The sequence below is a fragment of the Heterodontus francisci genome, chromosome 6 (assembly GCF_036365525.1).
Source record: "Heterodontus francisci isolate sHetFra1 chromosome 6, sHetFra1.hap1, whole genome shotgun sequence".
Lineage (NCBI taxonomy): Eukaryota > Metazoa > Chordata > Chondrichthyes > Heterodontiformes > Heterodontidae > Heterodontus > Heterodontus francisci.
In genome coordinates, this window is record NC_090376.1 from 118,082,149 (window position 1) to 118,107,593 (window position 25,445).

The 25,445-nt window shown below is 47.5% G+C and overlaps 1 protein-coding gene across 5 annotated transcripts in view; it reads right to left on the reverse strand.

Moving 5' to 3' along the window:
• The window catches only part of arhgef7b (Rho guanine nucleotide exchange factor (GEF) 7b), a 123,057-nt gene extending 114,142 nt beyond the window's left edge, over positions 1–8,915 (reverse strand). Inside the window, exon 1 of one of the 5 annotated variants that reach the window (XM_068034162.1) lies at positions 8,435–8,915. In XM_068034162.1, the coding sequence (XP_067890263.1) occupies positions 8,435–8,599 (165 nt within the window). In that variant the 5' untranslated portion in view covers positions 8,600–8,915. Of the gene's footprint in view, positions 1–3,192; positions 3,363–8,434 lie in introns of those variants that run through there. The other 4 variants (XM_068034163.1, XM_068034166.1, XM_068034165.1 and 1 more) reach the window with 4 other exon arrangements.
• Between the last annotated feature and the right edge of the window lie 16,530 nt (positions 8,916–25,445).

A 25,445-nucleotide genomic window follows, 5' to 3' on the forward strand; every position in this document is an offset into this window, starting at 1 on the left:
CCAAAATTGGGAGAGCTGTCCCACAGGCTAGTCAAGCAACAGCCTGACATAGTCATACTCGTGGAAGCACACCTTACATCTACTGTCCCAGACAACAATATAACCATTCCTGGGTATGTCTACAGGCAGGACAGACCCACCAGAGGTGGCGGCACAGTGGTCTACAGTCAGGAGGGAGTTGCACTGAGAGTCCTCAACATCGACTCCGGACCCCATGTGGTCTCAAAGCATCAGGTCAAACATGGGCAAGGAAACCTCCTGCTAATTACCACCTAGCGGCCTCCCTCAGCTGATGAATCAGTACTCCTCCATGTAGAACACCACTAGGAAGAAGCACTGAGGGTGGCAAAGGCACAGAATGTATTCTGGGTGGTGGACTTCAATGTCCATCACCAAGAGTGGCTTGGTCACACCACTACTGACTGAGCTGGCCGTGTCCTAAAGGACATAGCTTCTAGACTGGGTCTGTGGCAGGTGGTGACGGAACCAACAAGAGGGAAAAACCTTCTTGACCTTATCCTCACCAATCTACTTGTCACAGATATATCTGTCCACGACAGTATTGGTAGGTGTGACCACCACACAGTCCTTGTGAAAATGAAGTCCTGTCTTCACATTGAGGATATCGTCCATCGTGTTGTGCGGTACTACCACCGTGCTAAATGGGACAGATTCAGAACAGATCTAGCAGCTCAAAACTGGGCATCTATGAGGTGCTGTGGACCATCAGCAACAACAGAATTGTATCCAAACACAATCTGTATCCTCATGGCCCAGCATATCCCTCACTCTACCATTACCATCAAGCCAGGGGATCAACTCTAGTTCAATGAAGCGTGTAGGAGAGCATGCCAGAAGCAGCACCAGGCATACCTAAAAATGAGGTGTCAACCTGGTGAAGCTACAACACAGGACTACTTGCATGCCAAACAGCAGAAGCAGCATGCAATAGACAGAACTAAGCGATCCCACAACGAACGGATCAGATCAAAGCTCTGCAGACCTGCCACATCCAGTTGTGAATGGCGGTAGACAATTAAACAACTAACTGGAGGTGGAGGCTCCACAAATTTCCTCATCCTCAATGATGGGGGAGCCCAGCACATCAGTACAAAAGAAAAGGCTGGAGCATCTGCATCCATCTTCAGCCAGAAGTGCCGAGTTGATGATCCATCTGAGCCTCCTCCTGAGGTCCCCAGGATCACAAATGCCAGACTTCAGCCAATCCAATTTACTATACGTGGGCGGCGCAGTGGTTAGCACCGCAGCCTCACAGCTCCAGCGACCCGGGTTCAATTCTGGGTACTGCCTGTGTGGAGTTTGCAAGTTCTCCCTGTGTCTGCGTGGGTTTCCTCCAGGTGCTCCGGTTTCCTCCCACATGCCAAAGACTTGCAGGTTGATAGGTAAATTGGCCATTATAAATTACCCCTAGTATAGGTAGGTGGTAGAGAAATATAGGGACAGGTGGGGATGTGGTAGGAATATGGAATTAGTGTAGGATTAGTATAAATGGGTGGTTGATGGTCGGCACAGACTCGGTGGGCCGAAGGGCCTGTTTCAGTGTTGTATCTCTAAATAAAAAAAAATTTAAAAAAATAAATATCAAGGAACGGCTGAAGGCACTGGATACTGCAAAGGCTATGGGCCCTGACAACATTCCGGCAATAGTACTGAACACTTGTGCTCCAGAACTAGCCGTGCCCCTAGCCAAGCTGTTCCAGTACAGCTAGAACACTGGCATCTACCCGACAATGTGGAAAATTGCCCAGGTATATCCTATCCACAAGGAGCAGGACAAATCTGATCCAGCTAATTACCGCCCTATTTGTCTATTCTCAATATTATAAAGTCATGGAAGGTGTCGTTGACATTGCCATCAAGCGGCACTTGAACAGCAATAACCTGCTCAGTGACGCTCAGTTTGGGTTCTGCCAGGGCCACTCGGCTCCAGACCTCATTATAGCCTTGGTCCAAACGTGGGCACAAGAGCTGAACTCAAGAGGTGAGGTGAGAGATGCCCTGGATATCAAGGCAGCATTTGACCATGTGTGGCATCAAGGAGCCCAAGCCAAACTGACATCAATGTAAATCAAGGGGAAAACTCTCCGCTGGTTGGAGTCATACCTAGCACTAAGGAAGATGGCTGTGGTTGTTGGAGGTCAATCATCTGAGCTCCAGGACATCACTGCAGGAGTTCCTCAGGGTAGTGTCCTAGGCCCAACCATCTTCAGCTGCTTCATCAATGACCTTCCCTCCAGCATAAGGTCAGAAGTGGGGATGTTCGCTGATGATTGTACGATGTTCAGCACCATTCGCGACGACTCAGATACTGAAGCAGCCCATGTCAATATACAGGAACACCTGGACAACACTCAGGTTTGGCCTGAGAAGTGGCAAGTAACATTCACGCCACACAAGTGCCAGGCAATGACTATCTCCAATAAAAGAGAGTCTAACCATTTCCCCTTGACATTCAACGGCATTACCGTCAATGAATCCCCCAACATCAACATCCTGGGGGGTTACCATTGACCAAAACTGAACTGGAGCGGCCACATAAATACTGTGGCTACAAGAGCAGGTCAGAGGCTAGGAATTCTGCGGCGAGTAATTCATCTCCTGACTCCCCAAAGCTGTCCACCATCTACAAGGCACAAGTCAGGAGTGTGATGGAAAACTCTCCACTTGCCTGGATGGGTGCAGCTCCAACAACACTCAAGAAGCGCGACATCCATCCAGGACAAAGCAGCCCGCTTGATTGGCACCCCATCCACTATCTTAAACCTTCACTCCATCATAGACGCAGAGTGACAGCAGTGTGTGCCATTTACAAGATGCACTGCAGCAGCTCACAACGGCTCCTTTGACAGCACCTTCCAAACCCACAAACTCTACCAACTAGAAGGACAAGGGCAGCAGACACATGGGAACACCACCACCTGCAAGTTCCCCTCCAAGTCACACACCATCCTGACTTGGAACTATATCGCCACTACTTCATTGCCGCTGGGTCAAAATCCTGGAACTCCCTTCCTAACAGCACTGTGGGTGTACCTGCACCACAAGGACTGCAGTGGTTCAAGAAGGCAGCTCACCACCACCTTCTCAAGGGCAATTAGGGACGGACAATAAATACTGGCCAAGCCAGTGATGCCTACATCCCATGAAAGAATAAAAAGAAATTCAGCTCACAGTCTCCTCCTCCAGCTCACTCTTCAGAACTATGGAGCTCCTCACCTCCCTCAGTCTTCCCTTTCTGATGTACGCTTCATGCTTTTAAATTCCAGGCTTGGGGGTCACCTTATTGCCATTTTGTCTCGTCTTGTCTTTTACTCTTTGCAGCCTTGCTATATTGCACATTGAGATCTCCTGCCTCCCTCTCAGTGAAAGTAATAAAATAACTCACTGGATCATTGGTTCACCACTAAACCAGCACCATGGCAAATATTAACCACTTCCTTAACCGTAACCACAAGTGGCCATGATCCAGCTTCATACACTTTGTAAAACTCTTATTCTACAACTCAGCATACCGAGCTTTGTACATTGGGAATTTAACGCCCACAATTCACGGTCAATGCAACTTTCGGTCCCTTAAAATGAATCATCAGAAAACTGTACTGACCACAAATCAGAACAGTGACTTTCGATCCCCAATACCTGTGCCCATCACATGGAGATCGGCACAGAAACACGAAATGCAACTTTGACCCCAGTAATCTTATTGGAGCACAAATCATAATTTCCTGACTACAGAAAAAGTGCACAAACACCTACAGAAACACCACACACACAGAATAAGTATCAGACATGGCTCAGGGGTAACATTCTCATCTTGAGTCAAAAGGTTGTAACTCAGATGTAAATAATTTGAGTTTATCGTTCTCTTGCTGTTTGGCTTAATTGATTTTTAAAGCATTTTTTTGCAGCACTGATGGAATAGTTGGAGGTTACTGGCTTTGAACTATATTTGATGCTGAAAACTCCCAGCTCCCTCTCAGTTAACTCTCTCTCGCTCTCCGTTCGAGTTGAGGTGTATGCTGTGGCTCAGTGGGGCCTCTGAGTCAAGGTCCTGAGTTCAAGTCCCATTCCAGAGACCTGAGCCCATAATCCGGGCTGACCCAGTAAAGTAGTATTGGAGTGCTGGATTGTCAGAGGTGCAGTCTTTAGGATGAAACATTAAAAAAGAGCCGAGGATTTCTCCTCAGTGTCCTGACCAATGTTTACCTCTCAATCAGCATCAGGAATATTTGTGAGAATTTGCGGTTTATGGGAATTTGCTGTGAGCAAATTGGCTGTTGTGTTTCCTACATTACAACAATGACCACATCCAATGAAGTACTTTCCAATTGTAAAGTGCTTTGGAATGTCTTGACATTGTGAAAGGCGCTACAGAAATGTAAGTCTTTCTTTCTAGCAGCTCAGAGCAGCTCAGTGAAGAGATCAGCCATTTTAAAAGTGGTACTAAAAGACAAAGGCCATGAAAAATCATTTGATTTCTTTTGGGCATTGGGAAGCTCGAACGTTTCCTCCCAGTTCCCTCTCCCTCACCCAAAGGATTTTAATCCTTATTGGGCACCAATCCTTAGCCAATCCTCTGGAGCTGATCAATTAAAAGATTCTGGGCTCGCTGATCAGGCTACTGGCCAACTCAGGATGTCAAAAATCTCAAAACATTTTATCTGATTGACCAAGCAAAATCTACCTATTAATTTGAAAAGAAACCTCAGGACTGTGAGACTTTACATTCCTGTATTGTTACCCTGCAGAATGTAGATCCAAGTGTTATGGATTGTGTTCAGTCAGATTATACTGGGACAGGAAGAGGCCATTCAGCCCCTCAACTCAATCACAGCTGATCTGCACCTCACGGTCACTCAATCTACCTGCCTTTGATGCAATTCCCTCAATACCCTTACCAACAAAAATCAATCAATGGATGGAGACAGAGTTAACGTTTCAGGTCAATGAACTTTCATCTTAACAGTTCTAATAAAAGATCATTGCCCTGAAACATTAACTCTTTCCCTCTCCACAGATGCTGCCAGACCTGCCGAGTACTATAGAACCATAGAAACATTTCGGCACAGAAGGAGGCCATTCAGCCTGCCGTGTCCGTGCTGGCCGTAAAAACTAGCCGCCCAATCTATTCCCACTTTCCGGCACCTGGCCCATAGCCTTGCAGGTTACAGCACCTCAGCTGCAGGTCCAGGTACTTTTTCAATGAGTTGAGGGTTTCTGCCTCCACCACCGATATGGGCAGTGAATTCCAGACACCCACCACCCTTTGGGTGAAGAAGTTTTTCTTCACGTCCCCTCTAATCCTTCTACCAATCACCTTAAATCTGTGCCCCCAGTAATTGACCTGTCCGCTGGGGGAAACAGGTCCTTCCTGTCTATTCTATCTAGGCCCCTCATAATTTTGTACACCTCAATTAAGTCACCCGTCAGCCTCCACTGTTCTAAGGAAAACAACCCTAGCCTATCCAATCTTTCCTCATTGCTGCAACTTTTGAGCCCTGGCAACATTCTTGTAAATCTCCTCTGTCCTCTCTCCAGAGCAATTATGCCCTTCCTGTAATGTGGTGACCAGAACTGTACGCAATACTCCAGCTGTGGCCTAACCAGCGTTTTATACAGTTTCAGCATTACATCCCTGCTTTTGTATTCTAGACCTCGGGCAATAAAGGAAAGCATCCATATGCCTTCTTCACCACTCTATCTACCTGACCTGCCACCTTCAGGGACCTGTGGACATGCACTCCAAGGTCTCTCACTTCTTTTACCCCTCTCAATATCCTCCTGTTTATCGTGCATTTCCTCCCTTTATTTGCCCTCCCCAAATGCATTACCTCATACTTCTCCGGATTGAATTCCATATGACACTTTTCTGCCCACTCAACCAAACCATTGATATCTTTCTGGAGTCTACAGCTATCCTCTTCACTATCAACTACACGGCCAATTTTTGTGTTATCAGCAAATTTCCCAATCATGCCTCCCACATTTAAGTCCAAATCATTAATATATACCACAAACAGCAACAGACCCAACACTGAGCCCTGTGGAACACCACTGGAAACAGCTTTCCATTCACAAAAACATCCGTCGACTACTATCCTTTGTTTCCTGTCACTGAGCCAATTCTGGATCCAACCTGCCACATTCCCCTGTATCCCATGGGCTTTCATTTTACTGACCAGTCTGCCATGTGGGACCTTGTCAAATGCCTTACTAAAATCCATGTAGACCACATCCACTGCACTACCCTCATCAATCCTCCTTGTTACTTCCTTAAAAAACTCAATTAAGTTAGTAAGACATGACCTTCCCTTAACAAACCCATGCTAACTATCCCTGATTAATCCGTGCCTTTCTAAGTGGTAGTTTATCTTGTCCCTCAGAATAGATTCTAACTACTTACCCACCAGCAAGGTCAGACTGACCAGCCTATAATTATTTGGCCTATGCCTCACACCCTTTTTAAACAATGGTACAATGTTCACAGACCTCCAATTGTCTGATACCTGTCCTGTATCTGTGAGGATTTGAAGATGATCCTCTGCGCATCTGTTATTTCCTCCCTGGTTTCCTTTAACAACCTGGGATGCAATCCATCTGGCCCTGGTGATTTATCCACTTTCAAGGATGTCAGTCCCTCTAGTACTTCCTCTCTCATTATGCTTATCGTATCTAATATTTCACACTCCTCTTTAACTACAACATCTGCATCAACCCTCTCTTTTGTGAAGACAGAGACAAACAAACTCATTCAGAACCCTGCCCACATCTTCTGCATCCACGCATAAGTTCCCTGAATTTCTGATAGGCTCTACCCTTTCCTTAGTTATCCTCTTGCTCTTAATGTACTGATAAAACATCTTCGGGTTTTCCTTGATTTTATCTGCCAATAATTTTTCATGTCCTCTCTTTGCTTTCCTAATTTCCTTTTTTACTTCACCCCTGCATTTTCTATACTCCTCTAGGCTTTCTAAAGCATTAAGATTTTTGTGATCGTCATAAGCTTTCTTTTTCTGCTTTATCTTACCCTGTATGCTTCTAGATCTCCTGAGACAAGGAGGCCAAAGAGTATGCTTCTAGATAACCAGGGGGCTCGAGATTTGGCCGTACCGCCCTTTATCTTTGTGGAGACATGCCTACACTGTACCTGTAGAATCTCACTTTTGAATGCCTCCTACTGGTTTGCCACTGATTTTCCTTCAAGTAGCTGTATCCAGTCTACTTTTGCCAGATCACCTCTCATTTTCATAGAATTTGCCTTCCCCCAATTTAGAATGTTTACTCCTATTTTATCTTTGTCCTTTTCCATGATTATGCTAAAACTTACTGTATTATGTTCACTATCTCCAAAACGGTCACCCACTGCTACTTCCTCCACTTTCCCAGTTTCATTACCAAGACTAAATCTAGAATTGTGCCCCCTCTCATTGGGCTTGTTATGTGCTGGCTAAAAAAGTTCTCTTGAACCCAGTTCCAGAATTTTGTCGCCTCTGTGCTCTTCACACTGTTTGTATCCCAGTTGATATTTGGGGTAGTATTTCCCGCACATTCTGTTTTTATTTCAGATTTCCAGCATCTGCAGTATTTTGCTCTTAGAAAAATCAATCAATCTCAGTTTTGAACTTTTCAATTGAACCCTACCCTTTTGGGGGGAGAGAGTTCCAGATTTCCACTCCCCTTTGTGTGAAAAAGTGCTTCCTGACATCACCCCTGAAAGGCCTGGCTCTAATTTTAAGGTTCTGCCCCCTTGTTCTGGACCCCTCCTCCACCCACCCTATAAAACGTTTTCGGATGGCCTGTGGTTGTGAAAGGCTAGGTGTAAACACAAATCAGTCTCTCTCCACTCTTTTAATCATCTGAAAACACCTCAATTAGAGTCGTACAACATAGAAACAGGCCCTTCGTCCCACTGCGATCACCCTTAATCTTCTATACTCAAAGTTACAGAGCCTCAGGTGGTGGGGATACCACGTTACAGACACCCCAGGGGTGGCGAGACAGTGTTGGAGAGCCCCAGGGGGATGGGATACAGTGCTAAAGATTACCCAAGGGGGTGGAGAGACAGTGTCAGAGCCCCCAGGAATAGGATGCAGTGCAGGAGCCTCTGATGGTGGTGGGGGGTATGGTGATGGGGGTGAGGGTATATACCCCCCAGGGTGGGGTTGTGTGTGGGTACAGACCCCCTGGGTTGGGGGTTGGGTGTCGGTACTGACCCCCCCCCCCCCCCCCTCGGGTGGATGTGGGTAGAGACGTCCCCAGGGTGGTGGTTGGTGTGTGGGTACAGGCCTCTTGGGGTGGGGGTACAGACCCGTGGGTGGGGGTGGGGCTGGGGTACAGAACCCCCGGGGTGGGGGTTGGGTGGGAGTGGGGTACAGACCCCCGGGTGGCGGCTCGCTGTTGGAAGGTTACTCACCCTGTCGATGGATCCCGGTACCAGGCGCTCCAGGAGGCGGCACAGAACCACCCCGTCCCGCAGCGAGCTCTGCAGGAAAGCCTCGGGGTCGGACACGGTTTTCTTGGGGGAGTCCAGGACCCCCAGGGTGATGAGCCAGGTCACCGTCTGCTCAGCGGAGCTCATCGCCACCAATCCCCATCCACTGGGAGCCCGGGGATCCAGCCTGGGCCCCGGGGCAGCGGCTCCCCTTTCCCGCACCCTCAACCTGCCCGGCCCGGGACAGTCTCGCCGCCTGCTCCCGGCCCCCGGTGCTCGGTCCCCGGTCACTGCTTCCTGATGCACCGGTTCGAGCCCGGCATCGCGGAGCCCAACTCGGCAACACTGGAGCCGCCTCCACTCCCGCCCCGGCTCTTTGTTTCTCCGGGAGAATCGCAGCTCCGAACCTGCCGCCCGCTCTCGCCGCTCACACTCTTCCCCTTCCCCGCTCCTGCCGCCCTCTAGTGCCGTCCGAGACCCAGCTCCGTACAGGGCCGGCGGCCCCAAACCCCTCCCCCCCCCCCCCTTATTATTAACCCCCACAAACCTCCAACCCAAATCCCCCCCCACTAAACCTCCTCCCCCCAACCGCCCCCCAAATCCCCCCTTATTAACCCCCACTAATCCCCCCTAACCCCCCCAAAACCCCTAACCCAAATCCCCCCACTAAACCCCCTCCCCCAAATCCCCCCTTATTAACCCCCACTAATCCCCCAAACCCCCCTACTAACCCCCCAAAACCCCTAACCCAAATCCCCCCACTAAACCCCAAATCCCCCTTATTAACCCCCCAAACTCCAACCCAAATCCCCCCCACTAACCCCCCACAACCCTCCAACCCAAACCCCCCAACTAGCCCTCCCCCCCAATCCAAACCCCCCACTAACACCAAGCCCTCCACCAACCCCCCCATCCCCCCAACCCAAACCACCCCCACTAACCCCCCCGTCCCTCCAACCCAACCCCCCCACTAATCCCCCCCATCCCCCCAACCCAAACCCCCCCCGTCCCTCCAACCCAAACTCCCCCCACTAACCCCCTTCCCCCACTAACCCCCTACTCCCACCCACTCCCACCCACCAGAGTAACACCCCTCCCATCACACTAACTACCCTCCCCCCACTAACTCCACTCCATCCCCCAACCACCTTCCCCCTCACTAAGCCTCCTCCCCCCACTAAATCCCTCCTCCCTCCCCCGACTAACCCCCCAAACTCCCTCCCCTCATCATCCCCCTCCCCCACTCACCGCCTCCCCCTATGAATCCCGTCCCCCACTAACCCCATCCCCCTCCTCCCCACTAGCACCTTTCTCCTCCCCACTATCCCCCACCCGGCTCCCAACTAACCCCCTCACCCCCCCCCACTAACCCCCTCACCCCCCCCCCACTAACCCTGTCCCCCTCACTAACCCCCTCACTATCATCCTGCCCCCACTAACCCCCTGCCCCCTCACTAAAGCCCTCCCCCTCAACTAAACAAACCCCTCACCAAACCCTAATCCCACTCACCCCCACCCCAATAACCACCCCCCAATCTTCCTAACCCCCCCATCTTCCTAACCCCACATGTCCGCTTTACTAAACCCCACACTCCCATTAACATCATCCAAACCCCATCCTCCCCAGACAACTCCCAGTAACCTCACCCTTCCTTTCTCCCACTAAGTCCCACAACCACCAAACCTCTGCACCTTCCCTTCTGCTCCCCCAAGCATCCCAACCTCGATAACTCAATCCTCCCTGAACCTCCCCACTAACCCCTATACTTCATCACACCCCCTCCCTCCTGCCCTTCCAACCTCCTCCCCCATTAACCCCACTTATCCCTGCACCTCACACCCACCTCCCCCCCTATGCCCTCCTCACCTGTACCCCCATTCCCTCCACTTCCGATTCCCTCTACCTCCACCCCCTCTGCCACCAAAACTTTGTGATGTCTAAGATCATGAAAGGTGTAATATAAATGCAAGATATTTATTTTTCAGAAATGTTTATCAGTTAGAGCTGAGGCGAGTGCTAGTTCTTTTATTCATCTAATTAAGGAGCATGGCAAGTTAGTGCTGATGATCATGTCCCAGTGACCCAGAGCTGGTGAGTTAAATTGTGAAAGAGAAACTCAGTAAACCTGATCATTTTAGACTGGCACCAAATCTCCTGGATTGTTGTAAATACCTAACTGACTCTTACTGGCCCCTGGAGTCTCCCAACTGGTTTCTCAGGGAAACTATGGACGGGCAATAAATGCAGCTTTGCCCACATGCAGAGGATAAATAAATAAAGTTGTGGGCAAGAATGTAGACCTGGTGGCAGGAGCTGTATGAGATGGCTTTGGTCTTCCCAATGTCCAGTTGGAGAAAGTTTCGGAACAATTGTAATATATGTGTCATAAATGAATGGGTTTTCTGTCGATACAAAGTACTGTGTTACTGACAGGTGCTAAGCGGTGTGAGCGGTTCCCACTGTTCACCTCCCAACTGACCTCAATTGTTTTTTGTTAAAATGATGCTTTAGCCCTTGAGTATCTTTAGGGTCAAATAAACAGAAAAATTGCAGGTTTTCTCATAGATAAAAAAAACTATTTATTTTAAACAAATCCCAAAATGATTGCAACACCACTCATGCACATTCACTCTCACACGCACTCTCAAGAGTAGATAGAAACGTACCGCCTAAGAGCTGTTCAGAGCTCAGGTTATAAAAGTCTGTTGTTTCAGGAATAAGCTGTGGGATTCCCCTCGGGAGGTGAATTTTAAAGTTGCAGGCCTGTTTGCTGGTCGTCTGGTATTCGTTGAGCTGTTGCAGTCTCCTGGCGGTTCATTTTGGATTGAAAACGGTGCTAAGATCAATTCTCACTGGTAGAAGAGTCATTTTTACAAAGGCACTTTCTTGTCTCTGCTGTAGTTATCTTCCAATTGTATCAGCAGGGTTCAACTGTATTGGCTGGAACCGATCTCTCTCTCTCTCTCATTCTCAGCCTTGCTGGAATTCAATATGGCTTTTTTTTGTTGCACTGTGTGCCAAGAGCCAAGAGCGACGTCTCAATTCATTCCATCTTCGCTGCCTCCGGAGAATACTTGGCATCAAGTGGCAGGACTATATCTCCAACACAGAAGTCCTTGAGGCGGCCAACGCTTATACACTTATACACTTATACTTAGTCAGCGGCGCTTGAGATGGCTTGGCCATGTGAGCCGCAGGGAAGATGGCAGGATCCCCAAAGACACATTGTACAGCGAGCTCGCCACTGGTATCAAACCCACCGGCCGTCCATGTCTCCGCTTTAAAGACGTCTGCAAACATGACATGAAATCCTGTGACATTGATCACAAGTCGTGGGAGTCAGTTGCCAGCGTTCGCCAGAGCTGGCGGGCAGCCATAAAGGCGGGGCTAAAGTGTGGCGAGTCGAAGAGACTTAGTAGTTGGCAGGAAAAAAGACAGAGGCGCAAGGGGAGAGCCAACTGTATAACAGCCCCGACAAACAAATTTCTCTGCAGCACCTGTGGAAGAGCCTGTCACTCTAGAATTGGCCTTTCTAGCCACTCCAGGCGCTGCTTCACAAACCACTGACCACCTCCAGGCGCTTACCCATTGTCTCTCGAGATAAGGAGGCCAAAGAAGAAGAAGTGTGGCTGAGGACAGAGCAGGCTGATATTTCTAGTCCTGTCCTGAAAAGACTTTCCCTTTGTTCCTCAAAGGATTACCTTTTTAAGGTGAATTTTACAAGGGTTGGTTTTTGCCCAAATAAAAACAAGAAATGCTGGAACCACTCAGCAGGTCTGGCAGCATCTGTGAAAAGAGAAGCAGAGTTAACATTTCGGGTCAATGACCCTTCTTCGGAACTGACAAATATTAGAAAAGTCACAGGTTATAAGCAAGTGAGGTGGGGGTGGGGCAAGAGATAACAAAGGAGAAGGTGTAGATTGGACAAGGCCACATAGCTGACCAAAAGGTCATGGAGCAAAGGCAAACAATATGTTTTTGCCCATGTGACTTCAGGTTTCAGTCCTAGCTGGGCTGTGTAATGACCTTAATGATAGATCCGTTCGAAGGAGATGAGGGTGGTTCACATTCCATTGAAATTGAGGTTATTCGGAGATGAGAAGTCTGAGAAAGGCCTTGTGGTTTTTCAGTATAGCTCACATCCAAGTATGGTTATCAGTGCATTTCCATGCAGATGGGGCTTAATTAGTTTCCAGTCTTAGTAGACACAGATGTGTATTTGAGTGCAAGAGATGCTGAGGGTCATGTGTCTTGACAGCACATGTACCAGTATCTTTAAAATTGTTCCAATTTTTTATCGCTCTTCAGTTTGGTTCTGTATTTTCATCGCTGCCCTTCTCCTGAGCCTGACATCTCACACACCATAATAATAAAGCACAGACTAATTGACCAGTCACCTCATTTGGTGTTTCTGGGATCCTGCTGTGTGTGGATTGGCTGTCACATTTCCTGACATTATGACAGTAATTTTACTCCAAAAATACCTCATTGGGTGTGAGGTGCATTGGGAGATTTCCTAAGTGGGTGAAAGGCGATATATAAATGCAAATTATTTCATTGGGGTGCAGCTTGATTCAAAAAAATGTGAATGGCTCTAATTCAGGGTGTTGTTAATAGACTGTTTTATTTAGAAGATACATTGTAGAATAATACAAGCATGCACAAATGGTAACACGTTCTTTTTGGGTTTCTTGAGCAGATGAAGTTCAATAGTCAAAGTTTTCATTGTTACATCTTGATATTTTGAAACCCAGTCTGTTCTGAAGCAAGGGAGAGACAACAGTCAGTCTTTTAACCAGAGAACATAAAGTGTATTGTGAGTGTAACTCAGTGGCCTTATCTGAGGCACAACAGCCCCTCAGATTCAACTGTGCAATGATTCAACCCTTTTTTAGTAGAGTTCTTGGGCTTTGAGATATTCAAAATCATTTATCTGTGATTTACTTTGTAAAAATTGTATTACTTCGAAAAAAAAATTCAAATTTAATCACTGACTGCTTATTACAAAAATATTTGTCATTTTATTCTACTTAGCTGCTTTTCACACATGCTCAGTTGAGTGTTATGCAGCCATCAGGCAGTCAGTAATACTCGTAGTAACACCAACAAACTTTAGGTTTGGAATGCACAAAAAGAAACTTTAAAAATTCTCTTTTTCTCCGAACCACTGAATTAAATGAGTAAAGTAAGCAATACAAGTCTAGGACTAGACACTAGCACTCCTGATTTCAATACATGTACATGTTGTCACACTGTCTTGCCATTCCTGACTTGCAAAAGGCTATATATACTGCACAAAATACTGCTTTATGATGAGGAGCATCGTACCAACATCTATCATAAATTTAAAAAACTTAAGTCCGTATACACTTCCTGTGTCATTTTTTTCCATTACAATGGAATTCCTATGTCCGCATTGAAAATGAAAACTGCCTATGTAAACTTGTCACGCTGTAATTACAGCCTCCCACCATTGGTGGCACTGTGGTGTCTCAGCTTTGCTTCTTCTACAGAATCTCCTGTGTGCTCCAACTAACTCTACTGCTCCGCATCCCAAATTGGTATAAGCCATGTTATTCAACTACAAAAAAATAATCTAAAGTCAAAGTATTACACAAACTAAGGACGGAAAGCATGGCTTTAAAATGGAGAGTAAATTACATATGCATACTCAGGTCTAATTATCCCCTTCCCCTAATCTTGCTTCACCTGGAGATTACATTTGGTCTAGACTTGTGTAAGCTCCATGGGAGGTGGACTATTATCAGCATTTTTTTATTCGTTCAGGGGATGTGGGCATCACTAGCTAGGCCAGCATTTATTGCCTATCCCTAATTGCCCTTGAGAAGGTGGTGGTGAGCTGCTTTCTCAAACCGCTGCAGTCCTTGGGGTATTCATCCACCAACAGTGCTGTTAGGAAGGGAGTTAATCGGTTTTGACCCAGCGACAGTGAAGGAATGGCGATATAGTTCCAAGTCAGGATGGTGTGTGGCTTGGAGGGGAACTTGCAGATGATGGTGTTCCCATACATCTGCTGCTCTTGTCCTTCTGGGTGGTAGAGGTCACGGGTTTGTAAGGTGCTGTCGAAGGAGCCTTGGTGAGTTGCTGCAGTGCATCGTGTGGCATTTACACAGGAATTTGGAGAATCCTTTCTTGTCTATCTCTGAGTCCTTGTTTGCTGTTTTTCTCTCTCAGTCTCTCCTTTACCTCTTCTGGCTCTTTCTCTTCTCTCTGGCTTCAGTCCCTTTAACTCTTCTTCTTGCTTCTGTCTCTGTCTTTTGTTCAGTCCTTGAAGATGGGACGAGGTGAGTGGTATGATGTGGTGGGGCCCCAGATACTGAAGCAGCCCGTGTCCACATGCAGCAAGACCTGGACAACATTCAGGCTAGGGCTGATAAGTGGCAAATAACATTGGCACCGCACAAGTACCAGACAATGATCTTCTCCAACAACAGAGAATCTAACCATCTCCCCTTGACATTCAACGGCATTACCATTGCCGAATCCCCCACCTCAACATCCTGGGGGTTACCATTGACCAGAAACTTAAATGGACCATCTTGATAAATACTGTGGCTAAAAGAGCAGCTCAGAGGCTAGGAATCCTGCCTCTGACTCCCCAAAGCCTGTCCACCATCCACAAGGCACAAGTCAGGAGTGTGATGGAATACTTTCCACTTGCCTGGATGGGTGCAGCTCCAACAACACTCAAGAAGCGCAACACCATCCAGGACAAAGCAGCCCACTTGATTGGCACCCCATCTACAAACATTCACTCCCTCCACCACCACCGCACAGTGGCAGCAGTGTGTACCATCTACAAGATGCATTGCAGCAATGCACCAAGGCTGCTTAGACAGCACCTTCCAAACCTGCGACCTCTACCACCTAGAAGGACAAGGGCAGCAGATGCATGGGAGCACCACCACCTGCAAGTTCCCCTCCAAGTCACACACTATCCTGACTTGGAACTATATCACCGTTCCTTCACTGTCGCTGGGTCAAAATCCTGGAACTCCCTAACAGCACTGTGGGTGTACCTACCCCACATGGACTGCAGCGGTTCAAGAAGGCAGCTCACCACCAACTTCTCAAGGGCAATTAGGGACGAGCGACACTCACATCCCCCGAATGAATAAAAAAAAAGGGATCCACCACCAGCTACAGGTTACATTTAGAGTGGGGATTTGGTGCGGGGTGGGAGGATGCAGCAGGCATCCCATATACTGCCTCAATCTCCCCATGGTCCATTCCTGTTCCTGCCACCCATTCATTTCCATTTCCACCTCACCGCTTTCCTGTTGAACATCCCATAAATCCTCTCCTCCCTATTGTTCCACAGTCACTTCTCCCAATGGTGTGGTTGACACTCCAGATGCTCCCTATCCTGAAACTTTTTCCTTCCTCACTTCCCATCCTATCCTCCATTTCCACCTCTTGTCCTCAGAAAATTTGTTAGCTTTCAAAATTCATCCTGTATTTTCTTTTACAAAAGAGGACAAATCGAATGAGAAAAGAAACTGTCTGATTGGCTTTCACCCTAATCGTGTCACCGTCTCTCTCTCTCTCTCTCTCTCACTTTGTTTCTCTCTCTCTCCTTCCCTCTCTCACTCTCTGTCTGCCTTAGTCTGCCTCTGTCTGTATCTCTGTCACTTTCTGTCTCTCCAACAACAACAACCTATATTTTTATGAAGCATTTTTAATGTAATGAAACATCCCAAGGTGCTTCACAGGAGCATTATAAAACAAAATACAACACCAAGCCACATAAGGAAATATTAGGTCAAATGATTGACGCTTGGTCAAAGAGGTAGGTTTTAAGGAGTGTCTTAAAGGAGGAAATAGAGGTAGAAAGGTGTCGGGAGGGAATTCCAGAACTTGGAGCCTAAGCAGCTGAAGGCATAGTCCCTAATGTTAGTGGGCACATGGGGTGATAGGAGAACAAGACTTGGTGTGAGTTAAGACACTGTTAGGTGAGGAAGGGGTCTCAGGCTCCCCTCTTTCCCCTTCACTGGTTTGGCCGTAACAGGGTTTATCTTTTTAAACATAGTGATTTTAGCTTACCTCCTCAGTGAGTCCTGGCTTACTGCACTCTCATCACAATTGCAAATGAACCAATTCAGACAGGCTTTAGAGTAATAGAGTCATACAGCACAGAAACAGGCCTTTCGGCCCATCGTGTCTGTGCCAGCCATCAAGCACCTAACTATTCTAATCCCATTTTCCAGCACTTGGCCCGTAGCCTTGTATGCTATGGCATTTCAAGTGCTCATCCAAATATTTCTTAAATGTTGTGAGGGTTCCTGCCTTTACCACCTCTTCAGGCAGTGTGTTCCAGATTCCAAACACCCTCTGGGTGAAAAAACTTTTCCTCAAATTCCCCTCTAAACCTCCTGCCCCTTACCTTAAATCTATGCCCCCTGGTTATTGACCCCTCCGCTAAAGGAAAAAGTTTCTTCCTATCTATCCTATCAACGCCCCTCATAATTTTGTATACCTCAATCAGGTTCCCCCTCAGCCTTCTCTGCTCTAAGGAAAATAACCCTAGCCTTTTCAGTCTCTCTTCATAGCTGAAATGCTCCAGCCCAGGCAACATCCTGGTGAATCTCACTTCTCTTGTAGGACTTTTCTTAGGATTAAGCAAGAAAGATATAAATTGATTAGCCTTATCACTCTAACCCATTTAAAATTAATAAAATATACGACGCAACCACGGTCGCATGCATATGAGAGAAACACACACACAAATAGATACAGAGCAGAAAAAATAATTAGGGGGGTTGAAATAGAGTTTGTTATAAATGGAATACAGGTATGGTTCTTCGTGTCCTTGCGGTAGTGTCCTTAATTGAAGTGACGGTCTTGGAGTCCTTGCTGGGGCCAGGTGCACAATTTCAGACTTGCTTCTCTGGTGCCAGAAGGCGGAAAAGGGGCTTTGTCTGTAGTCTTGAAGTTTAAGCTGCCACCTTGGGTTCCTTGGGACGTTGCTGGAGAGAGAGAGAGACAGAGACAGAGAGATATCTCCTTGCTGATCAAATTGCAGTCTTTTTCACTCTGAGGTACAATCCAAAAGCCCCAGTCTTATCAGCAGGTAGGTCATGTGACCATCTCTTTGTTTGAAACAGCAGCTTCTTGGAGGGTTGTTGGATTTCAAAGACTTTCAGATATACTTGGTGGGGGGGCGGGGTTTGGCTCTTGCAAAGTCAAAGACTGTCGATGTCTTTTGATTATCACTATTGACAAAACCCATCTGCTAATTGAATCAGTGAACACTCCCATTGTTTCTCTATTCAACTGAATCTCAGCTAGGTCTTGTCTTCTCAGAGTGCAAATGTGTGGCCATCTTTTAGCTGTTCAGTTCTGCTTCTTTTCTTTTTATAAAGTCATTTGCAATGTCTAGTAAAAAAGTTTCAAGCAGTGTCCAATATGACGAAAGTAATATGTTTCCATTTGGCAGGTGTGATTTCTGTCACAACACAGGCAGCAGAGTTTTGGATGACCTCAAGCTTACGGAGGGTAGAATATGGGAGACCAGTCAGCAGAGGTGGTGGCATAATGTCCCTGAACTAGTAATCCAGAGACTCAGGTTAATGCTCTGGGGACACAGGTTCAAATCCCACCATGGCAGCTGGTGGAATTTAAATTCAATTAATTAATAAAAATCTGGAATTGAAAGCAAGTCTCAGTAGTGGTGCCATAAACCTTCATTGATTGTTGTAAAAACCCATCTGGTTCACTGATGCCTATTAGGGAAGGAAATCTGCTGTTCATACCTGTTCTGGCCTACATCTGACTCGAGACCCACAACAATGTGGTTGATTCTTATCTGGTCTCTGAAATGGTCTAGCAAGGCACTCAGGTCAAGGCCAATTAGGGATGGGAAACGAGTGCTGGCCTTGTCAGCAACACCCACATCCCATTGAAAGAATAAAAAAGATGGAGTGCATTGGAATAGTTAAGTCTAGAGTTAATGAAGGCATGAATGAGGGTTTCAACAGCAGATGAGCTGAGACAGGGTGAAGTCAGGCAATGCCATGGAGGTGGAAATAGGCATGATGCCACGAATATGTGGTCAGAAGCTCACCTCGGGGTCAAATATGATACCAAGGTTGGGAACAGACTGGTTTAATCTCAGACTATTGCCAGGGAGAGGGATGGAGTCGGTAGCTAGGGAACAGTGTTTGGAGCGGGGACCAAAAACAATGGCTTCAGTCTTCCCAATATTTGATTGGAGGAAATTTCCACTTATCCAGTACTGGATGTCAGATAAACAGCGGAGGAGTCGAGAGAGGTGGTGGTGAGGTAGAGCTGGGTGTCATCAGCATACATGTGAAAACTGATGCTGTGCTTTCAGATGATGTCACCGAGAGGCAGTAGATGAGAAATAGGAGGGGGCCAAGGATAGATCCTTGGGAGACACCAGAGGTAACCATGTGGAAGTAGGAAAAAAAGCCATTACAAGTGATTGTCTGTCTTTCTCTGTGTCTCTGTCTCTCTCCCTCTATCTTTGACTCTGTCTCTTTGTCTATGTTGCTCTCTGTCTTTCTTTTTCTCTGCTTCGCTCTCTGTCTTTGTGTCACGCTATGTCTGTCTCTATCTCATCTCTGTCTCTATCACAGGTTTTAGCAATTAGATGCTGCAGAGGGACAGAAGGATCCATGCCAGTAGAAACTGAACAACTCTGTCAGGACCCTCATCACTTGCCCAGATAGGTTCACTCTGGGGTGACCTGATAGAGGTTTTTAAGGTTATGAACTGGTTTGACAGGGTAGACATTGAGATATTTCCTCTTGTGGATGAGACCAGAACTAGGGGCCATAAATATAAAATAAACAATAAAACCAACAGGGAATTCAAGAGAAACTTCTTTATCCAAAGAATGGAGCAAATGTGGAACTTACTGTCACATGGAGTGGTTGAAGCAAATAGCATCAATGCATTTAAGCGGAAACTATCTATCATGTGTTTATCTAGTGAGGGAGAAAGGAAGAAAAGGATATGCTGATAGGGTGAGATGAAAAAGGGTGGGAGGAGAAGCATAAAGACTGACATGGACTAGTTGGGACGAATGGACTGTTTCTTTGCTGTAAATTCTATCTAATTCGAGTTGATATGGACTGCACAGATGAGTTGATTCAGAGTGATTTACAACTCACAAGAAAGCCAGAGGATGAGGTACTTGAGGTAGATCAGGATGTACCTGAATGATAGCTTCGGAGATGCTGGGCCTTGGTGGTTTAGCATTCAGAGAATGACCTAAGGGGGCGTGCAGTGGAAGGTCAAAATGGTTCCAGAGCATCAGAACCATATGACTGCACTGTACAAAATCTCTGAGGATCTGCAGCAGATGCCAGATATGACAGCAGTGTGCAAAGCCAACCTTTGTGGCACTCTCAGTGGGAGCTTCTGTACAATGCAGAGCTTCCTGGCTGAATGGCTGCTCTGAGAATTTCTGCACATACAGTCAGGTCGACAAAGAAAGCTGATTGCTGCCTGCACTGACACAGTTAGTAACTCATGGAAAGGGGAACATCAGCACCATCTACTGGCTAAAGACTCACAGCTGGTCAAGCAATGAGATGAACCCTGTACACTCCAACAAAGAATGGAGATCGACAAAATACTGCTCCTGGGGGGAATTCTCACACAAGCGCGACATCCACCCGGAATAAGCAGAGGATGCAAACCATTCCATTAACAGCAGCAGGAGAGGGCTGGAGCTACACTTAGCAGAGAGCGAGGCAATAAAGGGGAGAGGCAAGGGGACAGAGAGCGGGAGCAGTGTTGGGATGGGAAATAGAAGAGCTTGATTGTAAAGGGAGAAAGTAAAATATTGAATGGACATGTTAGAGGGTGAAAGTGTCTGTTTGAAGGGGTACAGTGTGTGTTTGAAAGGATGGGAAGTTGGATGGGGTACAGTGTGTGTGCGAAGGTGGGGAGTTGAATGGGGTACAGTGTGTGTATGAGAGGGTGGGGAGTTGAATGGGGTGCAGTGTGTATGTGAAGGTGGGGAGTTGAATGATTAAAAATGGCAGGAGATCTCAGACCCGTGTTATGCTCATCTTGCTCAATGTGGGAGCTCAGGGACACGGCTGATGTCCCTGACTCCTTCACGTGCGGGAAGTGTGTCCAGCTGCAGCTCTTGTTAGACCGCATGACGGCTCTGGAGCTGCGGATGGACTCACTTTGGAGCATGCGCGATGCTGAGGAGGTCGTGGATAGCACGTTTAGCGAATTGGTCACACCGCAGATTAGGATTGCTGAGGGAGAAAGGAAATGGGTGACCAAAAGGCAGAGAAAGAGCAGGAAGGCAGCGCAGGTGTCCCCTGCGGTCATCTCCCTCCAAAACAAGTATACCATTTTGGATACTGTTGAGGGAGATGGCTCACCAGGGGAAGGCAGTAGTAGCCAGGTTCATGGCACCATGGCTGGCTCTGCTGTTCGGAAGGGCGGGAAAAAGAGTGGAAGGGCTATAGTCATCGGGGATTCGATTGTAAGGGGAGTAGATAGGCGGTTCTGTGGTCGAAAACGAGACTCCCGAATGGTATGTTGCCTCCCAGGTGCACGGGTCAGGGATGTCTCAGATTGGCTGCAGAACATTCTGAAGGGGGAGGGTGAACAGCCAGTTGTCATTGTGCACATAGGCACCAATGATATAGGTAAAAAATGGGATGAGGTCCTACAAGCAGAATTTAGGGAGTTAGGAGCCAAGTTAAAAAGTAGGACCTCAGAGGTAGTAATCTCAGGATTGCTACCAGTGCCACGTGATAGTCAGAGAAGAAATGAAAGAATAGTCAGGATGAATGCGTGGCTTGAGAGATGGTGCAGGAGGGAGGGGTTCAGATTTTTGGGACATTGGGACCGGTTCTGGGGGAGGTGGGACTATTACAAATTGGACGGTCTACACCTGGGCCGGACTGGAACCAATGTCCTTGGGAGTGCTTTTGCTAACGCTGTTGGGGAGGGTTTAAACTAATGTGGCAGGGGGATGGGAACCAAATGAGGAGGTCAGTGGACAGTAAGGAGGTAGTAACGAAAGCCCGTAAGGAACTAGATAATGACGTCAGCGTGACTAAGGGGAAGAGTAGGCAGGGAGCAGATGATGAACGCAAAGGGAGTGGTGGTTTGAGGTGCATTTGTTTTAATGCAAGAAGTGTAGTAGGTAAGGCAGATGAACTTAAGGCTTGGATTAGTACCTGGGAGTATGATGTTATTGCTATTACTGAGACTTGGTTGAGGGAAGGGCATGATTGGCAACTAAATATCCCAGGATATCGATGCTTCAGGCGGGATAGAGAGGGAGGTAAAAGGGGTGGAGGAGTTGCATTACTGGTCAAAGAGGATATCACAGCTGTGCTGAAGGAGGGCACTATGGAGGACTCGAGCAGTGAGGCAACATGGGCAGAACTCAGAAATAGGAAGGGTGCAGTAACAATGTTGGGGCTGTACTACAGGCCTCCCAACAGCGAGCGTGAGATAGAGGTACAAATATGTAAACAGATTATGGAAAGATGTAGGAGCAACAGGGTGGTGGTGATAGGAGATTTTAATTTTCCCAACATTGACTGGGATTCACTTAGTGTTAGAGGTCTAGATGGAGCAGAATTTGTCAGGAGTATCCAGGAGTGTTTTCTGGAGCAGTTTGTAAATAGTCCAACTCGGGAAGGGGCCATACTGGACCTGGTGTTGGGGAATGAGCCCGGCCAGGTGGTTGAAGTTTCAGTCGGGGACTACTTTGGGAATAGTGATCACAATTCCGTAAGCTTTAAAATACTCATGGACAAAGATGAGAGTGGTCCTAAAGGAAGAGTGCTAATTTGGGGGAAGGCCAACTATACCAAAATTTGGCAGGAGCTGGGGAATGTAGATTGGGAGCAGCTGTTTGAAGGTAAATCCACATTTGATATGTGGGAGGCTTTTAAAGAGAGGTTGATTAGCGTGCAGGAGAGACATGTTCCTGTGAAAATGAGGGATAGAAATGGCAAGATTAGGGAACCATGGATGACAGGTGAAATTGTGAGACTAGCTAAGAGGAAAAAGGAAGCATACATAAGGTCGAGGTGGCTGAAGAAAGACGAAGCTTTGAAAGAATATCGGGAATGTAGGACCAATCTGAAACGAGGAATTAAGAGGGCTAAAAGGGGTCATGAAATATCTTTAGCAAACAGGGTGAAGGAAAATCCCAAAGCCTTTAATTCATATATAAGGAGCAAGAGGGTAACTAGAGAAAGGATTGGCCCACTCAAGGACAAAGGAGGAAAGTTATGCGTGGAGTCAGAGAAAATGGGTGAGATTCTAAACGAGTACTTTGCATCGGTATTCACCGAGGAGAGGGACATGAAGGATGTTGAGGTTAGGAACAGATGTTTGATTACTCTAGGTCAAGTCGGCATAAGGATGGAGGAAGTGTTGGGTATTCTAAAAGGCATTAAGGTGGACAAGTCCCCAGGTCCGGATGGGATCTATCCCAGGTTACTGTGGGAAGCGAGAGAGGAAATAGCTGGGGCCTTAACAGATTTCTTTGCAGCATCCTTAAACATGGGTGAGGTCCCGGAGGACTGGAGAATTGCTCATGTTGTCCCCTTGTTTAAGAAGGGTAGCAGGGATAATCCAGGTAATTATAGACCGGTGAGCCTGACGTCAGGGGTAGGGAAGCTGCTGGAGAAATTACTGAGGGATAGGATCTATTCCCATTTGGAAGAAAATGGGCTTTTCAGTGATAGGCAACATGGTTTTGTGCAGGGAAGGTCATGTCTTACCAACTTAATAGAATTCTTTGAGGAAGTGACAAAGTTGATTGATGAGGGAAGGGCTGTAGATGTCGTATACATGTACTTCAGTAAGGCGTTTGATAAGGTTCCCCATGGTAGGCTGATGGAGAAAGTGAAGGCACATGGGGTCCAAGGTGTCCTAGCTAGATGGATAAAGAACTGGCTGGGCAACAGGAGACAGAGAGTAGCAGTGGAAGGGAGTTTCTCAAAATGGAGACGTGCAACCAGTGGTGTTCCACAGGGATCTGTGCTGGGACCACTGTTGTTTGTGATATACATAAATGATTTGGAGGAAAGTATAGGTGGTCTGATTAGCAAGTTTGCAGACGACACTAAGATTGGTGGAGTAGCTGATAGTGAAGGGGACTGTCAGAGAATACAGCAGCATATAGATAGACTAGAGAGTTGGGCAGAGAAACGGCAGATGGAGTTCAATCAGGGCAAATGCGAGGTGATGCATTTTGGAAGATCCAATTCAAGAGTGAACTATACAGTAAATGGAAAAGTCCTGGGGAAAATTGATGTACAGAGAGATTTGGGTGTTCAGGTCCATTGTTCCCTGAAGGTGGCAACGCAGGTCAATAGAGTGGTCAAGAAGGCATACGGCATGCTTTCCTTCATCGGATGGGGTATTGAGTACAAGAGTTGGCAGGTCATGTTACAGTTGTATAGGACTTTGGTTCGGCCACATTTGGAATACTGCGTGCAGTTCTGGTCACCACATTACCAAAAGGATGTGGATGCTTTGGAGAGGGTGCAGAGGAGGTTCACCAGGATGTTGCCTGGTATGGAGGGCGCTAGCTATGAAGAGAGGTTGAGTAGATTAGGATTATTTTCATTAGAAAGACCGTGGTTGAGGGGGGACCTGATTGAGGTGTACAAAATCATGAGAGGTATAGACAGGTTGGATAGCAAGAAGCTTTTTCCCAGAGTGGGGGATTCAATTACTAGGGGTCACGAGTTCAAAGTGAAAGGGGAAAGGTTTAGGGGGGATATGCATGGAAAGTTCTTTACGCAGAGGGTGGTGGGTGCCTGGAACGCGTTGCCAGCGGAGGTGGTAGACGCGGGCACGATAGCGTCTTTTAAGATGTATCTAGACAGATACATGAATGGGCAGGAAGTAAAGAGATACAGACCCTTAGAAAATAGGCGTCATGTTTCGATAGAGGATCTGAATCGGCGCAGGCTTGGAGGGCCGAAGGGCCTGTTCCTGTGCTGTAATTCTCTTTGTTCTTTGAATGGGGTACAGTGTGTGTATGAGAGGGTGGGGAGTTGGATGGGGTACAGTGTGTGTGTGTGTGGGGGGGGGGGGGGGGACGAGGGGAGGGTTGCTCATGTCCCTTTCAAACAACTGCAGATCAATGCATCTCCGCTCTGGGTTTTGCGGTTCCACTCCAGTTTTGCCGGGTTTTTCTACTCCAGTCCGGGTTGCCAGCTCCAGTCCGGCTTTTCCAGCTCCAGTCTGGATTTTCTTGCTCCAGTCCGGGTTTGCAGCTCCAGTCTGGCTTTTCCAGCTCCAGTCTGGATTTTCTTGCTCCAGTCCGGGTTTGCAGCTCCAGTCTGGCTTTTCCCGCTCCAGTCTGGGTTTTTTTAAACTCCAGTCCTGGTTTCTCTACTCCAGTCCGGGTTTTCCTGCTCCAGTCAGGGTTATGACCTTTTTCCTCAACCGAGGATTTCCCCCCACTGTGGTAGACAGGGCCCTCAACCGTGTCCGGCCCGTTCCCCGCACCTCTACCCTCACCCCTTCCACTCCCTCCCAGAACCGTGACAGGGTTCCCCTTGTCCTCACTTTCCACCCCATCAGCCTCCATATCCAAAGGATCATCCTCCGCCATTTCCGCCACCTCCAGCGTGATGCCACTCCCAGTCGCATCTTCCCCTCCCTTCCACTGTCAGCATTCCGAAGGGATCGTTCCCTCCGCGACATCCTGGTCCACTCTTCCATTACCCCCACCACCTCGTCCCCGTCCCATGGCACCGTCCCCTGCAATCGCAGGAGGTGTAATACCTGCCCATTTGCCTCCTCTCTCCTCGCTGTCCCAGGCCCCAAACACTCCTTTCAGGTGAAGCAGCAATTTACTTGTACTTCTTTCAATGTAGTATACTGTATTCGCTGCTCACAGTGTGGTCTCCTCTACATTGGGGAGACCAAGCGCAGACTGGGTGACCGCTTTGCGGAACATCTTCGCTCAGTCCACAAGCAGGACCCTGAGCTTCCGGT